We start from the raw sequence: 24,264 nt of genomic DNA, 5'->3' as shown, positions 1-24,264 counted from the left end.
AATCCGGAAAGTTGAATGGCACATGAGAAACCCTTTCGAAATCCATGCTGGTATTTAAATATGGTGTTGTGGTGCTCAAGATAGCTAATAATATTAGTGTAAACAACATGTTCCATGAGCTTAGATATGGAGCTAGTTAAGGATATTTGATAGTAATTGAAAGGATTAGAGTGGTCACCAGATTTGAATATGGGTATTGCTTTGGCTACGCGCCAATCGCTAGAAATCGATCCAGATAATAATTATCTAGATAATACTAGATAAATTCCCTAAGAGATATTTTTAAGAATCCCGTTGTAAAAACCCAGGAGGATCTGAGCTATTAGTTTGTTTAACATTATTTAGGAGAGATTTAATTCATTTATCATTAATAACTATTTGTGGTATAGTAATCTCAAGAAATGGATCTAGGCTTAGAGCTGAAATGAAGTATTCAAAAATAAATACAGATAAGAATGCTGAAAGAAACATCTGGTGCACATTCGGATGCAGGAATAGGAGTGTTATTCGAGTCAGTAAGGATAATGTAATCAGAACTGTCGGGATCGATAACGTGCCAAAATCTTCGTGGGTTATTTGTGATGATTGTTGGCAAAACATTGCTAAAGAATTTTCTGCGGGTTACTTTTTAATAAAACTTGGTATTCTTTATCGCTTTGCTTATACCTGTCAAGTGAATGAGTAGTTCTATGCGCTTTGGCTTGTCTCTACAGACGTTTTTGTAGCGAAAGCTACACTGCGGTAGTTCTTCAAGACCTCAGGTGGCCGCAGCTACGTCATGAAGAGGCGTAGCTACGGTCCCCTCATGAAAAAATAAGCCTGCCATGACATTTGCCTTCACGTTACCCCTATGCCACGGGCAGGAGCTGCCAACTCGGGTCGCTCCTTTCATATGGGAGGGTGACATATCAAAACCAGCCTGCTAGAACCGGTTGTATTCTCGTTACCTCTACGCCACGCAGGCGCGTCCATACGGCTTGGTTGAAGCGGGACTTTATATGTGGGCTGGTAACTTACGCTCTCGCATCATACTCTTAAAGGATGAGCTTAAGTGTCCCCAATAATGTAGCACCTTACACTGATAGGGCGTGACAGGGGAATAATGTAGCAGGGAAAAGAAGCTTCCGCCGTTACTTTCGCAATTCAACTAGAGTCAACCAGAGCTAAACCACAACTATTTTTTTCTTAATATTTGCTCTACGCAGCCTGTGATCAAAAATAGGCACACTTAGGTTGCACTTAATCGATATGAGTGGAATGCACTGATGTGGTTAGTAAGTGTAGCTTTGAATAACATCCAGTTCTCCTCAACACATTTAGAGGACCAATAAGAAAGGTATTGCCCTGAGAAGGTGGTTAATTCGGAGTTCATTTTGTAAAAGTTAGCCCTGTTGTAGCATCTTATCTTTTTTGAACACATATTATTTCGCCTAACAGATAGTTGATGTACCCGGTGATAATGTCGTGATCGGAAAGCCCTTCAAGAGGAACGATATCTGAACAAATATTTGGATCACTGGTAAGGGTGAAGTCCAGAATGTTTGAGTAATGCGGCGATGACCGAGTAGGTTTAAAAATAATTTACCATAACGAAACGTCAAGACACGTCTGTAGGAAAGCATGAACTTCTTTGTTACTAGGAGGGCAGACAGCATATCCAACTTGATGTTAGCAAAGTTAAAGTCACCGAGAATAAACAAAACAGAATTCGGAAAACGCACACACATTTCACCTAATAGGCAGTGTAATTCTTCATCAAAACCGTCACACATGTCAGGAGGTCGGTAAAACAGGCAATTATAAGATTAGTAATGCCGCATCTAAAAAAACAAACGCACATTCAATGAATATCAATAAACTTGCCGATCTTCCCTAGGCAGACTTGTAGTTTCTTGCCATATATTTTGAAAATGCGCCCCAACAGTTTTTTGTGGCAGTCCTAATTACTCGCTGCAAGAGCAGGGAAAACTTAAAAAGCAAATTTTTGCTGCGCATCACACATTTAGACCATTTTCACAACTGCAAAACAGTAGCTTGGAGTAAATATCACACAGTCGCCTCAGGGTTAAATGCTACCCCGAAAGCTGGACTTGCAATTAAAGAATTCCTCTCCCGTCTTGATGATAACATGGATTTTTTTTAACCTTTAGTTTATTACCATTAAAGATGGAATAAGAAAAGGTAAATTGCAATTTTCACGGCTTGAATTGCCATGATGCTCCACCGCGACATGAAAAAAGACATGATTAAAAACTTAGCTTTTGTACGCTTTAATTTCTTTGTGTGGGCCGCAACAGTTTTCACTCGCTCAGTTTTCGAGAAGGCACAAAAAATGAAAAATAGTTGTCCTTCTCATGAATTTTCTTTCTGCGGTCTTCTACTATAACGCGCAATATTCCTATTGTTCCCGTCAATCGTTTCAATGCCTGGCTGGACAAAGAATGGAATACCGAGTGCAGAATAGAGGGCCATCAGAAATCATTTTCAACTAACTCCGGTAAAAAATGAAAGCACGCAACCGTTGAACTTGAATGCATGCGGCTATTTTTCACAACCACTATTATTCCGTTCTTCGCAATTGCAGATCGAATTGGTTTGCACCATATAGCATTGTACGCCATTGTTCACATTCTGCAAGTCGCCATTTGCAAGATATCGGAGTACTACAATATTGGAATCATCAGCGATGTCGATAACTGGCCCTCAGTGCTTTTCAGCCGTTTTCAGTTCGTTTTTTTTTTTTTTTTTTTTTTACAGCGACCTACTGCAGTTGTATACACCCATGGGAATATTGTAAGCATTCCCCAGACACCATTATTTTAGCTCATAGTTAACATAAATTCAACCTCAGCTAAGTGCTTCAACGGAAAAGCGCGATCACGAACAGCCCCTCATAAAACCCGGTGCCTTTACTTGAACAAAAATGTCTAATGTCTACAAGTCCATGAATTGCATTGCAGCGGTGAGGTGGATAAATGAAACTCGCAGAAATAGGAGCCACCTCAGCATAGCTTCGAATATTGCGGCGGGGATAAGAACTCTGAACGCTTTAACAGCACAAAAACATGCTGAGGAAACACACCCGCGCTGTCCGGTTAGAGAGGCTCACTGCATGTAACACCGTTGAATCCAGTCACGGCTCACAATATCATTTTACAATGATCTATGTCATCTCCAGGCGAGTTCATATTTGGTTTGAGCCTGAAGGTGCAAACCTAAAGGCTGCTATCGATGACCAAACATTCTCTGCAACAATAGAAGCTGAGGTTCTGATGCCCTACACAGAGAGATAATTCGGAACAAAATCCATGAATTCTGCAAATAATGTACTGTACCACTCCTTTCTGTAGTGCCTACCGGCCTTGATAATATGTACAATAAATAAATAAATCCCGAATTTTGTTGTCGAGACACAAATAGTTTGTCATAATACAGCAGTCCCACTTTAAAATGGGCTCCGCATTGTAGCTTTCGTTTTTGAACGGGAGTGCTTCCCTTTTCCTGAATAGTATTGAAGGGGAGGCTTTGCGCCTACTCTACGTGGAGAATCCTGATCCATCAATCAAACTCTTTTTTATGCGATAATACATCTACACTTTCAGCAGACCGAAGGTCAAGTGCTGGCAGACGCAAGGCCCGAATTAATTCTTTTCGCCTTTCTAGGCCCATGGGCTCCGAATATGTCCGCAAGAAGAAACAATGTTTCACCACAGGGGTTCGAACGATGATCTCTCGAATTCTCAAACCTAGCGTGCAATCCACTAGGCCACGCTGGGAGTTTTATTCTCTTTATTGCATTGGAAAACTTCGGAGGAAGAGAAACTACGACAGTTCAGTCCTGAAATCACCACTCTTTATAATGCGAGCTCGTTATAACCCAGTATTTCCCCACCATACCTAATGTCAAAATCATGTGAGGCCCACAGAAGCATCGAGATTCGGCAGCAAAATAGGCGGCTCTTTAAGGGCGGCATAAAAGCATCGTAATCCTCCTTGCCTACCGTGAGGATAATAGTAGCGGTGACAACGACGATGCCCTCAGTAACAATGATAATGATAATAGTAGCAATGACAATTAGTGTGCATTTAGTTGATAATTATAATAATAATCGCGATAGTGATGATGAGTTTGATGATGATGATAGTGAGGGAAACAATGCAGTTAGTGAAAACAGTCCTTAAAGTGGCTTTCGTCATTTGTGCCCTTAAGCAGACTTTTGTCTCCGCCTACTCTTCCAATTTCGCGTCATATTGGGAAACATTCGTGCATATATCTAAAGTTGTTTCTTGCCAGCTCCTTTAGGTTCATTCTTATATATTTTCTTTTTTTTTACTTCCGCTAGTGAGCCTGCCGGCGCCTGAAGAATTCAACTGAGGTATGCAACTTCCTCGACCTTGTGTTTCACCCCCCTGCCATAGTTAAAGCATAAGAAATATTACAACAATAAATAAAAAATACAGAAACATGCTTGCAGAAGTTTCTTTTACCACTTCTTATGCGTCGATGTAGAGGTAGCAAACCATGCAAAATTAACAACACTAAAAAAAAACCTAATCTGGCACCTAAGCATACTCGTTACTTCTTCAGTAATGGCGTCGGTGAAATCAAGAGCCCTAGAGAACATTGCGAGATTCGTGGCGCTCTGGAAGGCATCGCACGAAGGAATAACAAAGAAGGTTAGCCCTGATCACGTTGTAGAGAGAGCAAAGACATATTTAATCTCAAAGCAAGAAATGATTTTCTTCGTCGTCGCGTGTTCTTCCTACATCACTGTTACTAGTCACATGTGGTACCTTATGTTACAAGCATCAGGGTTTCGAATAAGTTAGACATGTGTTGTTTTACCGTCATTTCCATCGTTCTTTTGCGCTCGTTAACAATGCGGCTTTATATAGGACATATTGTGAAATTTGTAGCGGGAAGGTGTGTAAATGACAGACTGCACGAGCATCAGATATGACAGATAACACACTATTTGGTCACATGAGTGACCACTGCAAAAAACCCAGACACCAACTTGATTTCAGAAAGAACTGTGTTTTGAACAGCTAGGGCTCAAAGTCAAATCATCCGAAAAATACTTGCAACAGTAGAAATTATAAAGCCTGGCGAATCATGCATATTTGATTACCATCGGCGAAGTAAAGTATACTACAGATTAGCAGAGGCGACACTGAACTGCTCTGAATTCACTTTACTGGGCTCGGGCTCAGAGTATCTTTTTTAAAACCTTAGTTATATTTAGTTGAGATGTCCGGTATATTTCGTATAATTTTCATGTTTTTTTTTCTCAGTTCGAGAGGACGAATAAAATGGTAAAATGATATAATTCGCGCTTATGGATATAAACTGCCGGCTTTTAGTGCGCTTTAGGGGTGCTGCGTCCAATTTTGTCCTATCTCTGTGGTACTTACCTCAGTCACCGAAATAAACAGCCCAGTAGGTACCAGACGACAAACTTATTTGCTAAACCATTCATTTTCTTATGAAAACCATCTTTCCACGAATACGTCTCCCTAAAATAATTCCTAAACATAGCAATAAACCCGTGTTCTACTGAATCTACACCATCATGCAAGCAGGCATTACCAGTACGCTAAGCCGAGTTACGAAGTCCGCAAAATATATAGACTAGCCATTCTGCTCATTTCAGAGGCTGTATACACAGTTAATAGTTGATGGCGATGAATGTATATTAAAGCCTTACGCTTGTGGATACACTTTAAAAGCAAGCTTACTAGTGAAAGGGAGTGCACAGCCACGAACGGAATGCTTCGTTCATATAATGTCATCAAGTCATATTCATTCTGACGACATATACTGTTTCGTTGCTATATAGCGTTTAAAATGGCTTCTGGAGTTTAATTCTCTGAAGTGTACAAAAGTTGGTAAGACTCATACAAGCCAGTAAGGGCTGCACACGGGGCTGGTGACGTAATTTTTGAGTTAGAAAAACTTTCAAACAAAACATCCGGGCTGTTCTTGCATTCTACAGCGGGCATCATCTCAAAACTCTAGTTGCAAATTATTGTTAAAAAAAAAACGTGGTTAGTAGAAGAAAAAAGGCAAAATTGCTGGAACAAAAGTAATACACCTTACTTGAACAGCAGTTTCTCGATGTCAGCCTTCATTCATACCATATTAATTATTGTTAAAACGAGAAGTTTTTTAGCAATTGCACCTGAATATTTTCTAATAGTTAGCTTTTTTTGCTTGGAACTTAAGTTTTAAACGCATTCAAAATATCAACTTCTTCTTGAATGGGCGGAATTTTACAAAAAAATAAACAAACATATCTTTCAATTCTTGCATTGGATACCGAAAAAAAAAGAAGAAACGTAAACCTGGTGTTGACTTTCGGAAGTGCTATGATCACAATTTCTATAATTGAAGAACAAATTCTAAAAAAAAATGTTTCATATTATAGTATTATTCTTCACAGACAAGACACTCTTAAATAAATACTGCATTCGGCGCAAGGCTCAAGAAGCCGGAAAATGCAGCAATACAATGAAGCTTCGCCAGTCTGCAGAGCTTTTATATTGATGCTTTTTCCGGCTTCTTAATGTTTAACATTGTGTAAGGGTTGAGAGGGCATCGAAATCGCCAAATGATGGTTGACATAAATAGAACAAATTTTATGCTGTCAATTTTTCTAGGGCTTCTGTGCTGTCAATATAAGTGTCCATCTGAAAACAGCAAGAACTTCAAATTGATCATCGATGCCAATACTAGCAAAGTTTGATAAATATTCTCTAAGTTATTCGCTTTTATGTCAGCCGAATACGCTTGCTGCAACCTGGCTGTTCAAATATCAGCATTTATTGGCATTTTTCGAAACACTTCACGCCTTTCGCGCTTTCTTTTATATTTTTTTCCTTTCCCCAAATACCCCAAATAGATCTGTCATGTCTTTGACGCTCCGATAGTTCGACAACACCTTACCAAATGCTTATCTTCACACACTGAGGTGGTATACTAATAATCTGCATGTCATATATTGCAGCCCACTAAGCTTCAGACTTAGTCACAGCATTCACAGGAGCACATATTAATACAAAAGGCGCATCTAACTTCTGGTCACCTCATTTAATGAAGCATTTGCACTTTCTTAATTCATGCTTTAAAAATCATGCAAACGGAAACCATAAAGAACCCGAACCCGGGCCAAAAATCCTTGACAAAGATCCCAGTGCCATCAAACTCACTGTGTTGCATTGGTCACTAATATGTATTGTACGTTATTCCCAGGTACACCCATGTATTTCGCTGTGCTCTGCATCATGGCGGTGCTTCAGCGTGACGGTTGTCTGAAGCGGCTACAGGAGCGCACAGCATGAGCGCCAGGAGCTGCAGCGAACGTGGTCTCGGCGGCGTGCCTCTACCAGGAACAGTTGCGAGCTGGACGAACGGCTCCGCCGCGGTTGTGTTTCCTGATGCTGTTGTGTGGGACGCTCCTCAGGTTCAGCGTGTCACGGCACTCTCGGTGATCATGCTATTCACGCTGGTGGGCAATGCGTCTATCATAGCCGTGCTGGCACGTCCTCGGGCCGCCAAGCGCGCATCACGAGTCAACCTCTTTATCCTACACCTGGCGATCGGTGACCTGGCTGTAGGCCTATTCACACAGTCTTCGGAGATGCTTTTCGAGGTAGGCATGGAAGCTTCTCTGCTGAAATCAATATATGGTCAATATTCCAAACATAGCTCAAAGGAAGAGGAACTAAGTTTACCAACTTGGGTTTCCATTTGCATTTCAACCGTTGCAGCTTTGTTTGTTGCGGCTAAGAGGAGATATATGCCCATTAGTTAACTTTTTGTATTTTTGTTGCGTCTACATATGTGGACAACGAGTCTGAAATCTGGTACACGTACTATTGCAAATGCTATTACAACCTCTAATCCAGTTTTGGACATTGGTAAGTATTTATCATTAACGGTATGCTCTTCACAGAATTATTCATTGGTTGGTTATATAATAAAGAGAAGAAAGCTTGCAATTTGGGGAGCAGGAGGAATGAGATTCTGCATTTTCTGTACTGATAAAGTAAGTCTGATTGCTTAGTCAGCAGCTTTTCGTCGAAGATATTTATTTTTGCAAGCGGTATTTTTTCTAGCGATATCAGCTTAAAAGCTCATCTCATGCGCAGTTTTTGGCGAATACTCTTGGAACATCAGAGGTAATGGAACTAGTTGTTGAAAACAGCGTGTGAAATAAAATGCAAGATCCAATGCAGTATTTTGTCGCCCTTGTGCGCATTAAGTTCACAGACAATGAGCATTGTAGTCTGTCAATGTTCCCTGTAACCTCACCCTATTCGGCGGGGACTTGACTTCTTGCTATGGCGACGTGAGGTTTTGCAGCTTGACCTCCTTTCCAGGTGTACCAGATTGACCGATAGCTGTAATGATACTAACAGAAAAGGCAAAGACTTCATTTCTTTAATTGATCAGGTAATAGCATCTTTTTGTTCCATCTTGGACCTTTTTTTCATCACTATCGAACGATCATGCAAGCAATACGCCCTCACAGTGCCATTTCCATAATCTGCAAAGTAAATGGCAGCGACATCCCTACTGACAGTCCACGCGAGCAATGCTTAAGTGCTCAATTCATGTAATGTTCTCTTTTCGAATGCATGATTTTCGCCACCCGTATTGCACAAGTCCATTTAGAACACTCCTAAATCACTCTTAAAACCGCACCTCAAAATAAATAAGCAACATTCGGAGACTTTGGGCACTAATAAGGTCTGTTGTCCTCGTGCGTGGAGGCAATACATTGAAAGTGCACCGCAGAAAATGGAATCGTTTGCACATCATCTTGCTTACATATTTTACACAATAACCAGCGTCACAAACGACTAGTTCTGAAGTGAACGCTATGAAAATAAAGGCTACTTTATTGTCCTGTCATCGCACGTTAACGCAACAATTCATTGATTTATAAGTTTATTATCTGGTAAAAAAGTTCAGGACTTCGGACTCCGCAACCCGCAACCCCGCAATCCCCAGACATGACACTTAGACCCCCGCCATTGTACGGAGAGCCCTCTTATAGAGCATACTAGAGTCCTTGGAGGGCTATTCTAGAGAGAGCGCTAGCAATAATCTTGCGCTAGCCCTGATCTGAGGTGTAGTGAGTAAATGCTCCCAGTAATTTATGGCCACCTCTCGCGAAGGAGGACGTGGGAATGAGAAGGAGGTAAGTAGTGTATGGAGAAAGTCACCAGGTTTGCCCAGAGCTTGTAGGCAGAAAGAAATTGATCAGGAAAGCGGGCATGGTGACATTTGGCTGTACGCGTTTGCAGCTTGCGCCAATGGACAGCTTATCCAATAGCGAGGTTTGGGGCAGGGGTGCGTATTTTCTGTAGCTGCTGTTTGCATGCTGGTGCATTCTAGTTTCGGTTCGACCGTATCGCTAAGACGCAGTCGCGTGGTTGGGCAATGACATCACCTACAATCACTATCAGTAATTATTTATGTAATGTTACGACGCCATATATTTACCGTTAATGGGGACCTAAATTCCCACTGAGGTATGTTATCACCCTTGCATAGCTTATAATTACCACGACTATAATGACTAACTAGTTATGCGTATATAACATTGATATGATTTATCTAATTACCATTAAAGACTATCTGGTAACTGCGTGGTTATCGTTAGCTATCGTAGCATATAGTGGTTATCTCATGTACACTCCCTGGTCACAGTTGGGAACCTGGTGCTTGTTACCATTTGAGTATCTCATTATGCCGCTGTCTCTGTCATAAAATTTGGGGCACAAATTTGGATACACAAGCTGCGCATTGTCTCGCCTGGTCCTCCATTTACGGATCCTTATTTTGGTGCTCGTGTGATCCCTAATTCTTTCATTTTGTGTCTCTCTTATTTCACGCATACTGATTACCGTACAATCATAATTTACCACATTATGTCCAACACCACCCGACATATATATAAGCAACCAAGCCATATAAACGTGCCTTGCATATCCTAAAGGTAACGTATCTGATGACATTCAAGGTACCTGAGCTCGGGGTCTGAACTTCCTCTCTCGCAGTTCTTAACCGAGTAGGCATCTGTTCCCAACTCAGCCATGTCATGTGACATCTGGTCTTGTAACGTCGCCAATTCTGAGGCTATATTCCCTGCCGACTACCATACGTTAGGCGCATTATCGCGTTTTTTCGCTCATAACACCGTCAACGTCAACGCTGCATTTTTCAGCAGCAGGGAAGTTTTAACCCTTCCATGTTAAAAAACAAAGAACAAATTGACAGGTTGCGGCGCGCTAACATGAGCTTCGCGACATCTACAGCCCTCTCATATACGCTAGGGTGCCTTTATTTACGTGTCTTCGCTACAAGTCTGCCTCGAACAGCCCATATATGCTCTTGGACCACTAAAAAGTAAAAGTAAAATATAAGTACGGGTTTGGGCAGTCTTACTTGACTCCTCTCTCTGCATACTTCGATATGTATTTTGTGCATTGACGAGCCACATGAACGGTCACAGACTTTGGCCATTGATTATTTGAACAGCTTAGCGCAAAGCTGCTCCCATAACACGTCGCCAACTGGGCTATACCACTGCATAATTTTCCACTGACACTGATGATTTGAACAGTGCTCTGCCCATGGTAAGTTCTAATGCAATTCAGAATGATTCCAGAAGTGATTTTCTAGGTGACAACATAAAAAAGAAAAAACGCGGGTAACCGGGACCCTATTCTAAAATTTTATACTTGTACATTTAAACTGTCATTTCATTTAATGGAAGGTCACAAATGTGCAGTTGAAATAATGAGGCTTGCAAATAAAACTCTCTTAACAAAACTGTTTACGTTCTCAAGCCTTAGTATTCCCAAACTTCTCACGAGTTTTTGTCATTCTGCTATAAAAGTGTATACCTTAGGTATCGCACACATGCTTGCGCCGCGCAGAGCACCTCTGGTGTTTGTTTTCCAATGTTGCTCTTCACCATATTGACACTCCTTTGTGCCAAGATGATTTCTAGGGCATGGCATCGCTTCTTGTTTCTCTTTCTAGGGCCTGTAGTCTCAATTCGGCTGTACACTATTTGTCTGCCGAGTTCAAGTCAACAAAAAGTATTGCCGTTAGACCGCGTTCGTCTAGGCGCCAATGGAGACCTTCCGCGCTCTTGAAAGGCGATGTCTCTATATTTCTGACTTCTTCCTGCTGTCGCCAAACCTCGGAGAAAACTAAAAATAGGCTAAAAGAACCCCTGCCATATTTAGTAAACCTTTGGTTAGTGCAAAAAAAAAAAAGTGTAGAGCAGACTTCGCCCCAGACAGGATATTGAGACCGTAAACAAGCTGCTTTTCTGGAAACTGGGGAGGAATGACAGGACAAAGAAGCGGATAATGTAGCAACGTTGACTTCGACAGCGTCTTTGTATGCGCTTTCAAAAGGAATCATACGTATGAACCATGCGTTCAAAGGAAATGTGTATCGCGGATTTTTCTTTCTTTTTTCTGCGAATGCTAAGACCTGCAATATTCACTGCTTGTTCGACTGCTGCAGATAGCAGTCCCAGTGGTTGCTTCCAGGCATTCTTCTGGGGTACATATGTTTGCTCAAAGACAGTTCTGCAAACTTTATTCTGTTTGCGCTTCCACTAAAGCTCTATTTGCATTAAGAATGTTAAGGCACGTTTTAGTTTGTAGGCCTTAGTTATTCAGTCGCTAAGGATTTGAGAGTCTTTCGAATTAAAGTTTTGGCTCGTATTGACTGGCTGACAAACATCTTCGGACTCGAACTGAAATTATTATGGTAACTGTCACATACTGGTGCTATCGTAATTGCTATTTCACATCCTATCGCGTTTCAGGGCTGATTTTTTTGCCCCATGACCCGTTTTCAATAAAACGTATTAATGAAAAATCGCTTCTTCAACCATACATACCTCCGAACAGTCGGCATGAATCACTGGGAAATAAAAAGGCGACCAAGTTAACGAGTGCTTACCTATACTGTTTTCAAATCAGACAAATGAGCGCAGCATTGAGTGGGAGGTCGACTCATGCATAAGTTAATATCAGTGCCCCAATACGCTCATGAAAAGAGGCTTTAAACAATTTGACATTGAATAAAATGCCTAACGCTTAGCCAAGCACCCGTGCTTACAGTCCTTGAAGGGAAGAAAATTACCAGTACTTCACTTTTTTTATGAAGGTAGGACACGAGAGCAATCAAGCGGTATTGCAACTCACGGGGAGGATAATGTGAAAATTTAGAGACACTTAGGGCTGCCTATGTATAAACTCAAAACCTCGCTGCGTAGTGACGCCGGTTTCCCACGCTTCTTCTGCTGTTCCTGTAATTACTACCCGCAGGATCAATTACAGGAACACTACCTTACTTCTGCATTGCGCGCCAGCACGCGACCGGTTGCATGATGGCCTCTGTACCCCTGTTTCTATTACAGCGAGCTTTCCACGCCTCTTTCTGCCACGCGTTCACTCCACTCTTCTTTTTTTGAAAACGCCCGCTGAGCTGGTAACGTGATGTATTGACGTAATTTGGGAGACAAGCGGAGGCACATAGGTCAGTTAGAAAATCTACAGGTAAATATAGACTAGCATACGCATGCAAATTAGGCAACGAAATTGTATGGCGCCAATTGAATGCTGCACGAAAAACGGTTGCATCCCACGTTCCGAATTCGATAGGAAAGAAGCCACATGGAGATTTGTTAGGGATGCCGTAACAGCGAAGTGCGCACTATGGCGACAAGGGAACGAACGACGAGGCCTGTCAACAGATGTATGCTGTGGTCCCACTGGCCGCTTCGGCGAATAGACAACGGCTGACAGAAACAGTGACACGAGCGAGCCACGACAGGACATCCGGTGTTAATTGGCTCTAGTGACAAATACTACACCATCATCCACTTTATGCCTAACTATCAGAACTAATTTTGACTTATGATGCCACATCCTGTCATGAGACTTTTGTACCACTGTTTCTAGTGACATGTCCAGTGCTACAAGACACATATAAGGCTTTCGTCTTAATAATAGTAGCTAGCTATTACCTAAAATGCTATTCATAGTGCAATGCATCTCCAGTGGTCTTGAATTCCACTGCCGCTATTCTGAAGGAACGGTTGAATGCCGATGCCTAGTGAAAGTTTTTCAGACCCGGATGTCTAGAAGTAACTTGAGTTTGGAAAGCCCAAACGCCGAGAAGAAAATAATGCACTAAACGAGGCATTAAAACCGCTTGTTTGTCACTCAATTCATAGTGATAAGCTTACGTTTCATATTATTATGCCGACTGCATGCTGTGTTTGAGATATCAAATCATTACTGCCTAATCTATACAGGCAGTCAATGTTACCTTGCCGCTAGCTTTACGTGTTGTTCAATGATATGCTGTTTCTGCCTGCCGGAGAAGACTGCGTCAGTATTACTGCATAAAAACCAATGTCATAAATGCAGTCCAAATTATAAAACGCCGTTAATGAATAATGGACAAGTTCGCTCTGTAAATAGCTTACAAGAATAATGCCAAAGCAAAGAAGAAAAGCTTAAGAAGTAAATGCCTACAGTAGAATTGCACGGAACAGCGTAGCTGGAAAGAATAGGATCAATTTGATAGGTACCATTAAGGAGCAGGAAACAAATTTTCCACTCTATGAGGACGGCCGCGGGAGCTCTTATTCTGCACGCTTTAGTAATGGGCGAAAGTAATTTGATCACCAGTTAAGTAGGCAAGCACGAACATAATAACTATTGAAAAACGCGCACTGAGAGCATGTGACAACGCGGCCAATTATTTGCTCGCGACTATTCAGCCCGTCTTTTCTCTTTTCGCGATAGCGTTAAATCCCCTGCTCTGCATAAAATCCGACGCTGTCGTCATTGTCGGCGTAGGTGTTGTGAGCGAAACATTATGGTCATGTCCCTGAAAGGTGACAGGGTCGGTCACGGATTGGTCGACGGGTTGTGCGACGTCACCAGACCACATAATATGGGAGGGGCTGCAACTAGGGCTTACTTAATTAATATCAGACGGGGAAATGGCTATAAAACTGTCTTGGAGGATTTTTGGAGGGTAGTATAGACACGCTACTCCTAGGCCACGCAGCCACGTCTGTGCGGCTTGATTCAAGGAGTCTTTATAGGTTTCTGCGTCACGCGGCCTTTTACATAACCGGGTAGTTTACAACTGCATCCTAACCAATATATGCGACACAACCGAAGCACAAAGTAAGCGGTTAGGGATTAAGCGTGCAACAAAGTGCATGTAGGAATCGAGGATCTGTTAGAGGGCGCCCAGATGGGAGACATAAAGGCTATTGCGTCATGCCCCTAAAAGGCGGAGTTAAGTGTCCCATCAATTATTTTTTTCTCACATTCAGCACACTGCTCTTATGATGGTTTTACCACTCTTCTCCTCACACATCATAGGAACCGCATCACGGTTCGTAGGAATTGATGTGTTGCATGTACTTTCTAGCGATCCCACTAAGTGGTAAGCAAGTTGCAATTATGGGAACAAAGGGTTGAACTTAGCATTCTGAAGTTAAGACAGTGCCCCTTCATCTTCTGAACTTTGGCGAGAAGCAGAAGTATTGAGCGCTGCAAAGGTTTCAAGGCAGCGTCCCTACATCCTGTATAGAGTGTGTACTCTGGGTTTATTACTTTTGCAGCATGCGCTTGGAGTAATATAGCATCATGTTCACACGTTCTATACTTGGATGAGCAAGAGTGCTAGGTCATTCTAAGAGCTTTTCAAGGCAGCTCAAAACATATTTTTAAAAAATATACTATTTTAAAAAAAGAAAGTTTGCCTGCTGGTTGTTCCGCGTAAACAGTGGCGAGGCAGTACCCACTCATTGCATTCTGTCGGCTTCGTGTCTCATTTTACTGCTCTGGTTTTCCCGTCTCTTGATGGCTCTAATAGCGCACCCATGGAATATCCTGCGCAATAACTACGTGCGGCTATGTCCGTTTGCAATTCGCAGGTGTCCGGCGGCTGGGTTTTGGGTGGGGCAGCGTGCAAGGCTGTGGTGTACGTGCAGATGGTTACGCTCGCCTCAACCACTTTCATACTGGCTTCGATGAGCTACGACCGCTACGCTGCCATCTGTCGCCCGCTTGAGTCGCGCTCGGGGCTGCGCCGCGCTAGGGCCATGGTGGCTGCTTCGTGGGCACTGGCCTTCCTCCTCGCACTGCCACAGCTCTTCATCTTTGTGCAGGTATGCCCGTCTCGCCCTTATTCCGAAACATTGATGAGACCAAATAGTGGCATATTTCCCAGTATTTCTAAAGATAAAAAAAACTGCAATTAAACAATATTATCGCAATTAATTTTCATATCTCTAGGTTAAGAGAAATCCTTCTCTTCCTCGTATCTCTGGAAGCTGACACGTGAAGTCGTCTGGTTTTTGAAAGACTGGCCGCTACAATGATGACAAAGCTAAACAACAAAGACCGCTGATTGTTTTAGAGACCATAAGTTGCGACTATGTCCCGTTCATAAATTATGGAATTCATGACAGTTCTCTATGTGAAAGCTTTCTTTCGCTGCTTCTTGAGTACCACGCACAAACTGGCCCAACAAGTTTCAGAATTATACCTGCAGCCAATAATCATATTGCTACTATTAATATTGCCAAGAAAAGCGTCTTCTCCAAAATCAAAAAGCATATAATAAGCATAAAAGCATATAAATCAATCGATAGTAAGGCCAAGTGCGGAATACGCAAATATATTTTGAGATCCAAACGATAAATATGTCATTCACAAACTTTAACGTGTTCAGAGATCAGCAATGATGTATGTATTTTCCTGTTACTGAACAACCAAGTCGATAACACAACTTATTTCACTAGCTCAACTACCAACTTTGGCATCACTCGCAGAAAAATCGCTAGGCTGAAGTTCTTCTATCCGATTTACCACAATAATTTCAACCTGAATTCCGGCTTTTACTTGCTGCCACCCGGAAGACTAATTCCGTACTAACCACCCCTTTGCAGTTATTTCTTATGTGCGTAGAATTGACGTTTATAAATTTTCGTTTCTCATAAAAAAGTTGTTAAAAGGAATAACCTTAATAGGCGTGTATTTCATAAACCTTGCTCTTTAGAAACCTTCGAGAAAGTTTTAGAACTGTGTTGCACTGATGAATGTACCCTTCCCACCTTGTAACAGCCTGTAAGGGCTAACATTATTTGGAAAAAAAAATAGATAATAATAAATAAGCTATGCTTCTTCGATACGATGTTTCAAGACGTCTTTTTTTTCTTCTTCTTAAACGAATCCCTGCGCAGGTCCAAACCGGTGTGACGGCAACCGGTCGACCGCACTTCGAGTGCCTGAGTGTGGGTTATACTCGGCACTGGCAAAGGCAGCTGTACTTTTCTTGGCTCACATTGTACATATTGGTTGTGCCGGGCTTGCTCATTTCGGCTTGTTACCTGCGCCTTCTACGCGCCGTCTGGACAGCCTCCGGATCAGACGTTGCTGGATGCCTGATTACCGGCAGCACGTCTTCCCATACCAGCAAAGTCAGTGGCAACTCAAACGGAACAGCGTCCCCACCGATGCTCCGTAGATGCGCCCAGGGGCCCCCACTGCTGCCTAGAGCCCGAGCAAAGACACTCAAACTCACGGTACGTCTCAGTGAACTGTCGTGCCTTTTTTACGTCTTTGATGGTGTGCCTGCCTTAGAGGTGTACGGTCAGAATAAATGGCATTGTTTAGAATCCATCCGAAATATCGTTTTAGTTCGAAGTCGTACAAATTAGTGGAAGGCTGACTGTTAATTTTGTATTAGTAAGGCAGCTACCTAAGGCAAAGTGTAACCAACATCTGTTTAAAATAATTTAATGTGCTTTAGGTGATACCAGTGGTGTTTGAGAGCTATGCAATACAGAGCAACATGGATCGGTGATGCAGCAAAATTTTATGGTGCTCCTGCCGCCAACACAGTTGACTGTGGTGTAAACGTTCATGAGAATCCATGGAAACAAATGTTTTCGAAGTAGATTTTCTGCTTGGCGGTGAACCTACGAGAATATGCTGCTGAGGAAAAACGAGAGTATACCCTAGAATAGGATGTGAAAATATGGAACATCATTCTATAGTTAATGTATGTTTAAATACCACGATATGTGCGGGCAGAAGTTACCGATAGCGGGGGTACAGGACATAGGCGCGACCCGTCATGAAACGAAAATTACGAAAAAGCACTGGATTCCACAAAAACTGATATCTACGCCACAAAACTTAAAATTATTCCACAAACTTTGATTATGAGTACATGAATGGAATGGCCTTGTAAATGCTGGCCAATGTCTACGATTGTGCAATTATCTTTTCCTATGAATAAAAACGCTTTCAGTGCTTCAGTTTTTTTCATGTCATGAACGTTTCATTAAAATCCTAGTTTGACTTCGACGCAGAGCTTCAGAAAAGTCGATAAAGGAAGGCATGGGAGTCAATTCGATCAGGAATTACTGGTGAATAGTTGATACGCTAAAGTGAAATGAGTCATGAGTAATAATATCAGAATAAAAATTACTACTGAGACATCGCACCATCGGATCCGAAAGCAATAAATTTTGAGCTTGAATAGCATCAGTAATCATCGACTATCGGTCGATGATTACTGATGCTATGACGATGATTGAAAGTTTCGTTCAAGATTAAGTTTTATGACTCAGTCGGAAAACATGAATTGCATAGCTATACAAGGCAAGCCGGTGCATGCGTCACTAAGTTGCCCATGGCGTTAATCCTCCCTCCCCCCCCCTTCTTCTTTTTCCTTCCAGATATGCATCATTGCCAGCTTCATGCTTTGCTGGATCCCGTACTTCACCGTGCACAACGTGCGCATCCACAGTCATTACTGCATCAAGGTCCCACGCACCGCCATCGTACTGGCCGAGACAATGGCTCTGCTCAACAGCGCAGTGAACCCCGTCTTCTATGGGCTGTTCAACGTGCAGATACGTCGCGGAATCTGCGACATCCTGCTGTGCGCGCGGCACCGCCGTCACCGCCACAGCAGCGGTCGTGACTCGACCGTGCGCCACCGCGCGGGCCTCGCCGGAGTGCTCACCACCACATCCTACACGCCGGACGCGGCATCACTGGCCAGTCCAGCGCTTGTAAAGGGACGCTTGCTGCGCCAGCCAGGCCGTCAGCGCGAGGACGTCACTGCACTGCCGATGGTCACCATCAACGGAAACGCAGTGGCGGCCTCGGAAGTGTGACGGACTTGGCTGTCGACGTGCCATGCGGTGTAGTCTGTGCGAATGGATCTGGATTGTCTCAAAATAGAAGACCTACTGCAGCGACTGCGCGTTTCTTCAAAGTGAAAACGCAGCTACAGAGTTGACTGCACAACTACAGTAGCGTGCCGTATGTGGCGGGAGTTCCGGTTTTCTTCCATGGAGACATCTGGTCATACATAGTGGCTGATTACATATGTCACAAAACGTTCAAGATAAATGTCCATGTACACTGCATACGCACAGACTTCACGGAGGTGGCGTAACTGCTATCGTGAAAACTGATCGCAGCGCCGGGACACATATTACTAGCTAGGAACGGGCCGTATTTCTGAATGACCTTCCTTTGTCCTTTAAGATTATTATTTTCAAATCTCTTCAAACAATTTCTGATTATGCCTCTGTAGATGCATGATAAAAGAAGGTAGGATAGAGTTCCACATTTTGATGATTAATTACCCTGAAATAACGAACAGACTTGCTTAATTTTGAATTTTAAGTGGCTTGATTATTAGGCAAATTGAACACCATTAAGATCTACGGTGCGGCCTGCTTTAAAAATTTCATAATTGTCTCTGTGCTCTGAAGTATTGAATTTCAAGAAGGCACACCTCAAAGCTGATTGAGTTGTGTTTCTAAGCATTGTATATTTTTAAATGTTCCTGCTGCGCGTACTGTCATTGCGAAAATCTTGGTGACTACTCCTTTGTCACAAAATACACAGTCGGTAATTTCTCAGTTGCAAACGCGAGCGAAGGCGTTTTATAAGCGTGCAAGGTGGAGATGCATTTACAATATACGAGCTTCAAAATTCGCATTTTTTCAGGTTGGATCTTTCTAAACACATTGCTAAGTTAGTAAACACATCTTTGCTCACCTTCCATTTTTAAGGCCTTCGATTTCTCAGTACAATCTTGCCTTGAGAAAGCAAAAGCACACAATTCATTTTGTTAATTGTCGTTAGCCGTGACAATGTTGACATTTACCACACAGACACTAGGTCCGCATCGCTGTAACAACTCGAGCAGCGGAGCGCGTAAGTGTCCCGCGTTCGCATTTGTTTTTATTGTGTCTCTGTACCGACGCAATGAAAACAAAATTCGAACGCGGGACACATACGCGATCCGCTGCTCAAGTTGCTTTTTGTTGAGCTTGTACCTGGGTATCTATAAAATATCGTTGTAGAGAAATTTAATGTATTTTAATTCAGGAGCGCTCCCACCCGCCTTTTTGTGCTTCACCGGGCTAGCTGTTCACCAGCCTCGACCAACCATTAAAAAAAATGTATGAAGCTTTAGCTTTGACTCAAAAGCAGACAAGATAGCGCCTTGAACATCGTCTCTTCATTCCTAAAAAATCATTTTCTTGTTTATATTAAAAAAACTTTTTAGATATTATTACTCCAAAAGCAGCACACATCACAATTACATGTTGGGAAGTCATACACACCACCCCACGTTCGCTAGGTGCCGCTCTCAAACGCTTGGTATCTGCAGGCCTTCGCAGCCTATGCGTTGTGTGCTCGAATGGAAAGTAGGAGGCTGGGTTGGAACTTCAATTTGCGATCATTTTATTTTGTTTAATTACTTACATTTGTTTAAATACCTGCATTATAGTACCCACCTCGCCAATCGCTGCATATCATTTGAAGTTAGCTTTGTTTGAATGTGGGGTATTTTAAATTCTCGAGCGAAGTCATGTGATTGTGAAGTTATAACACTATCGACCAGTGATTAATATTCCCGACTGCCTTTTTACGGCGGCGACGGCTTTTCGGCAGAAAGAGCTGCTTGCGCTATTGCGTAATGAAAGAAAACGTGTCGCCAGCGGGTTTAGACCACAGGCCGAGTCAAAGAGCTCACCTTGGTTAACCACCATTTTAGGCCTGTGCGCCATCTTTGTGTCCGGTTTCTTGGAATGCTAAGCTGCCAGTTTTTCACGCCGCGCTTCGGAGGTCGTCGGCTTCATTAGGAGCGCTTCGATTTACTTCGTCTTTGCTGTGCTCCTCTAATGGTAACTTTGAATACGACGGTGTTGTGAGAGTAGAAAAAGCTAAACGAAACCAAACTTGGCTAATTGGTGCAAAACAATTCTTCTGAACACTCATACATGCACAGCCTACCTAAACTGTAAATTAATGTTTTCTTGCCACTTGTGTAAACACACGATGTAAAAAATATCTCCAAGGGTGCATGTAGCCTACAACTCGCGCATAATTCATACACATTTATTTATTATTTACTATCACTGACTTGCTTCACTAAGCACAGTTGCTAATTAAATATGACTAATTAGTGTCACTAGCTATTACATAATACTGGTGAACAACCTTTTCTGGGATCCGGTGTGCCAAATTTAGGCGGTTTTCCAGCTAAATTTCGAACTCTGTCTCAGTTGGCCACCGTCTAATAAAGTTGGGCGCCAATTTTGGTCATATATACGAAGTACAACATCGGGTGACTGGTGGGCCTAACTTTAGCAGTGGCTCACCTAAATTTGGAAGGCATCAGTGAGTTGTCCACACTCAAATGAGGTTCGACACTAACTTTGGTCCAAATCGGACGAAGACAAATTTTCTGGGTACAAAGTGCTAAATTTTGAGTGTGCCCACCTAAATTTGGAACTCTCCACTGAATTCACCATAGCGGACTATCAAGTCATTATCTACGTATCATTTAGCAGTTATTTATTACATTCCATTCGATTGCATCCATTTGCAGCACCTATGCGGACAGACAGTCACTTTGTGTGCAGAATTCTGCGCACGTTTTTCTGCCCCATGATTCTATTAATTATTGTGCATTATTGAATCCGAGCTGCGGAACACGTAGCACGCTGTTCGCATTACTTGTTATGCCTCCTGTGGAACCCACCTGTAATGACATCACTCTTATAGCTTTTAAAATAAATACATTTAAACGTTAGAAATAACCTTGGACATCTGGTGGGCTCGTGATTTCTACTCCGTCTTTCTAGGGTCTGTGGCTGATTAACGGGCTACATAAACGTTTAAAAAAAATCTTAAGAACGTACAGACTTTATTCATAGGGTAACGGTCATAGGTTTTTACTTCTTTTCTTCCTCGTGTAACTTATGTTCAATTCGGCATTGCATCTTACGAGCACATACATGCTCAGGATCCAAATAAAAACCATTTCAAATGAAAAGCCAAAACCAAATTATCTGCCTTCCAGGTTCTACGTATAATGTTCCTATTCGCAGGAGATCGTCCTTGCTGTTGAAACCGTTCATGGAGCTTTAAAAGCAAGGAATCAGAATAAGTAGCGACCAAATATGACATTTATGCTATAAGAAACTCGAAATTCGGGTGGCCAAAAGAGAAACTGTACTAAGGAAGCAATGCCGCCTTGCGTGCAGTACACCCGTAACGACTGCACGGGCGCATCTTTCGCGTTTTTTGAAAGAAAAATCTACACTCGATAATTTAAAACTTCACATGTTATAGCAGATTGCGTGCAATCGAGATTTTTTCCTGTACAAAAGAGGCTTAGAGCTCCTTTTCATATGTCAGAAGGCAGTTAACTTGTTCGCAAAGAACCTTGGCTAACGGACATTGTCCGGATACAATAACCATTAAAATACTTCTTACAGCCCGTAAACTTGAAGAAAAAAATATTAGTGGAATGCAGTCATTTCCTCTAATGTTGTCTTGTGACCAGTCCGTAAACGAATAGTAATGTACCGCTTTTTCTGCCTTATCAGATGCATGCCGTCGCCATCCGGCACTGGTTCAAGCAAAGAGTGAAAAGTATAGGTTACATCCTCCCTGCGCTTGATTCCTTGGCTCTGTCTAGCGGCAAAGGTACGAGGCAGTCGCTCTTACAGGAGGTTCTCCCCATGACATATTTCATGCCGTTGGCGGGTGCCTGAACGTTTCGCAGGTAGGATGAAAGTGAAAAGATTAAAATGAATAAACATCATTTTGCGCCCTAGGTTAGGGTCGGGCAACTGAAACCCGGCGGGGCGATATATTGGATCTCAGGCGCTTGGCTGATATAAGCCAGCAGACCATCTTACAGTGCTGAATCAAGTGCAGCGAGTGGCGTGAACCGAATCTTTGAACAGGGTCGTATTGCGGAAAGAGTTCATGTATAAATGTGCTACTTTGGGCAATATGTAGACCACAAGTGGGACTTAGATATATACATGCCTTCTACCAGAAGAGAAGCCACATACTTAAAAACATGGGTGGCCTTTACGGACAGGTACGCGATGGTTTTACAGGCAGCAAGCAAAGAAGTTAATTTTTGCTGATCGGTTGCATGTAAACTTAAATGCAGGTAATGGCAACGAAAGAGGCGAAAGTACAGAAGCAGCTTTGTTTGTTTCATTAGACTTATGTGTTCTTGCTACGAAGCACTCTTGTACTGGGCGTTGTAACTCTGCAGCGACAAGGGAAAATGGTTGCCCGGGCTCCTACGCCGCAAACGATGACGTGTGGATGGTTGTCTTCCTCCAAATTGTAGAAAAGCCTTGAGAGGAGAGGCTTGTCTGGTCGCTTTTAAAACTTGTCTTAGTGGGTAAACATAAATCAGTGAAAGTGGACCAGACGTTTTGTCGGTCCTAGCAAGACCGCTGCTATGGGCATTAATAACGAGAGGGAGGAATTGAGAGCTGTAGTGCTTCAGATCGCATCTCGTTTTTAGATGGTGGTGTTTTTCTGCGCCAAATTTTCTCTCTCTTTTAAATAAAGCTTTAGTTGAAATCGAAGCCGCTGTCTGTTTCAATTGTTCTTGTTCTATCCTCTTTGCTCTTTTAAAACAAGCTGATAAAAGTCCTCAAAATATATATGGTTTGATCTGTAACCGTGTCGATCTTTCAATGGCGCAGATGTCGCAAGCGTTTCACTAATACGATCTTACCCTTCTATGTCAACCCTATTTTTCATTTTAGGCGAGAGCTTCGTGAAAGCCGAGCTGTTCTTCTCCCGAGTTGCCTGCGCTAGCTTGTAAGAAGTGAAGAAATTTTCGAGTTACTGCGTGGGAAAAACGGAAGGGTGGTCATATTTTTCGAATAAAGCAACCCCCTCCACCCTCCCCATTTCCGAAAATGTTTACCGCAGTCTTTCAAACATAAAACTAAAGAAGGGGGAAGAGGCATGTAAAATACAGCGAAATGTCACGCTTTGTTCTGTCAGTGCATGGCCTGAAATATCCAAATGATTCTATTCCCAAGAAATTACACTATTAAACTAATGTATTTCTACCGCATTTTATGAGTAGGGGACCTGTATCCCTGAATTTGTGAAAAGGTAGGTGCCTGTTTTTTGTTTTTTTTTTTGTCATTTTTCTTCCTGATGAGCTTATCTGGTACAAGGGACCTTGAAGGTAAGTTATGCAATGCTCATTTCTGAGCATTTAACATATACACTTGGGACTAAAAGGAATTAGTGAAGAAGGAAATTAAAATGCGCTGAAAAATTACACAAATCGTTCTTGTTTAGGAAATTTTAGGCTAAATATTAAAATCATGGTGAACGCAAGGCGATAACTATGCCACAACCACAAACGTCATTAAAACTGGAAAATGAAGCAGGATAGCCACTTAGTTGTTATATTATAGTAGTAACATAGAAGTTTGGGCCTGACAGCTTGAACGAATATGCTGCAAAGCTAACAAGTAGGATGACACTCGCTGAAAATCATCCCTTCGGTTTATTGACATTTCGACAAGGGCCGAGCCTATGAATGAAGTTGCGGGCGAATCTATAATAGTTGTAGGCTTTATTAACTCCTTATAGACTGGAAGTGAAACTAGGAACATAAGAATAACTGACTCACGAGACCATCGATAACGGCAATTGCACTGACGGAATTCATCACGTAAATTTTCAACGGCAGTATGTATATAACAGCCATGAAGATAAAGTATTCACGAGAAGGATTGACTTTGCATCTCAGGAGAACAAAGAAAGCAATGTTGTGCCCGAATTCACAGATAGTGATTTATAGCTGTTCATTGTGCTTTA

The 24,264-nt window shown here is 42.3% G+C and overlaps 1 protein-coding gene across 1 annotated transcript; it reads left to right on the top strand.

Annotated features, from left to right (window-relative positions):
* The first annotated feature begins 7,321 nt into the window (after positions 1 to 7,321).
* Positions 7,322 to 18,606, top strand: LOC146190578 (gonadotropin-releasing hormone II receptor-like). The gene is made up of 4 exons (XM_084599812.1): positions 7,322 to 7,652; positions 15,000 to 15,233; positions 16,311 to 16,652; positions 17,814 to 18,606. The coding sequence occupies exons 1-4, from the start codon at positions 7,338 to 7,340 to the stop codon at positions 18,255 to 18,257; spliced, it is 1,335 nt and encodes a 444-aa protein (XP_084455938.1). The 5' UTR covers positions 7,322 to 7,337; the 3' UTR covers positions 18,258 to 18,606.
* The last annotated feature ends 5,658 nt before the right edge of the window (positions 18,607 to 24,264 follow it).

Source organism: Amblyomma maculatum, chromosome 4, assembly GCF_055883805.1.
Source record: "Amblyomma maculatum isolate TAMU_Amacu chromosome 4, ASM5588380v1, whole genome shotgun sequence".
Lineage (NCBI taxonomy): Eukaryota > Metazoa > Arthropoda > Arachnida > Ixodida > Ixodidae > Amblyomma > Amblyomma maculatum.
This window is presented reverse-complemented; position numbering and strand designations above follow the sequence as displayed.

Coding starts and splice junctions, on each gene's coding strand:
- LOC146190578 (XM_084599812.1), top strand. CDS start 7,338: ATGAGCGCCAGGAGCTGCAGCGAACGTGGTCTCGGCGGCGTGCCTCTA. Junction 15,234..16,310: donor AGCTCTTCATCTTTGTGCAG/GTATGCCCGTCT, acceptor ATCCCTGCGCAG/GTCCAAACCGGTGTGACGGC. Junction 16,653..17,813: donor CAAAGACACTCAAACTCACG/GTACGTCTCAGT, acceptor TTTTCCTTCCAG/ATATGCATCATTGCCAGCTT.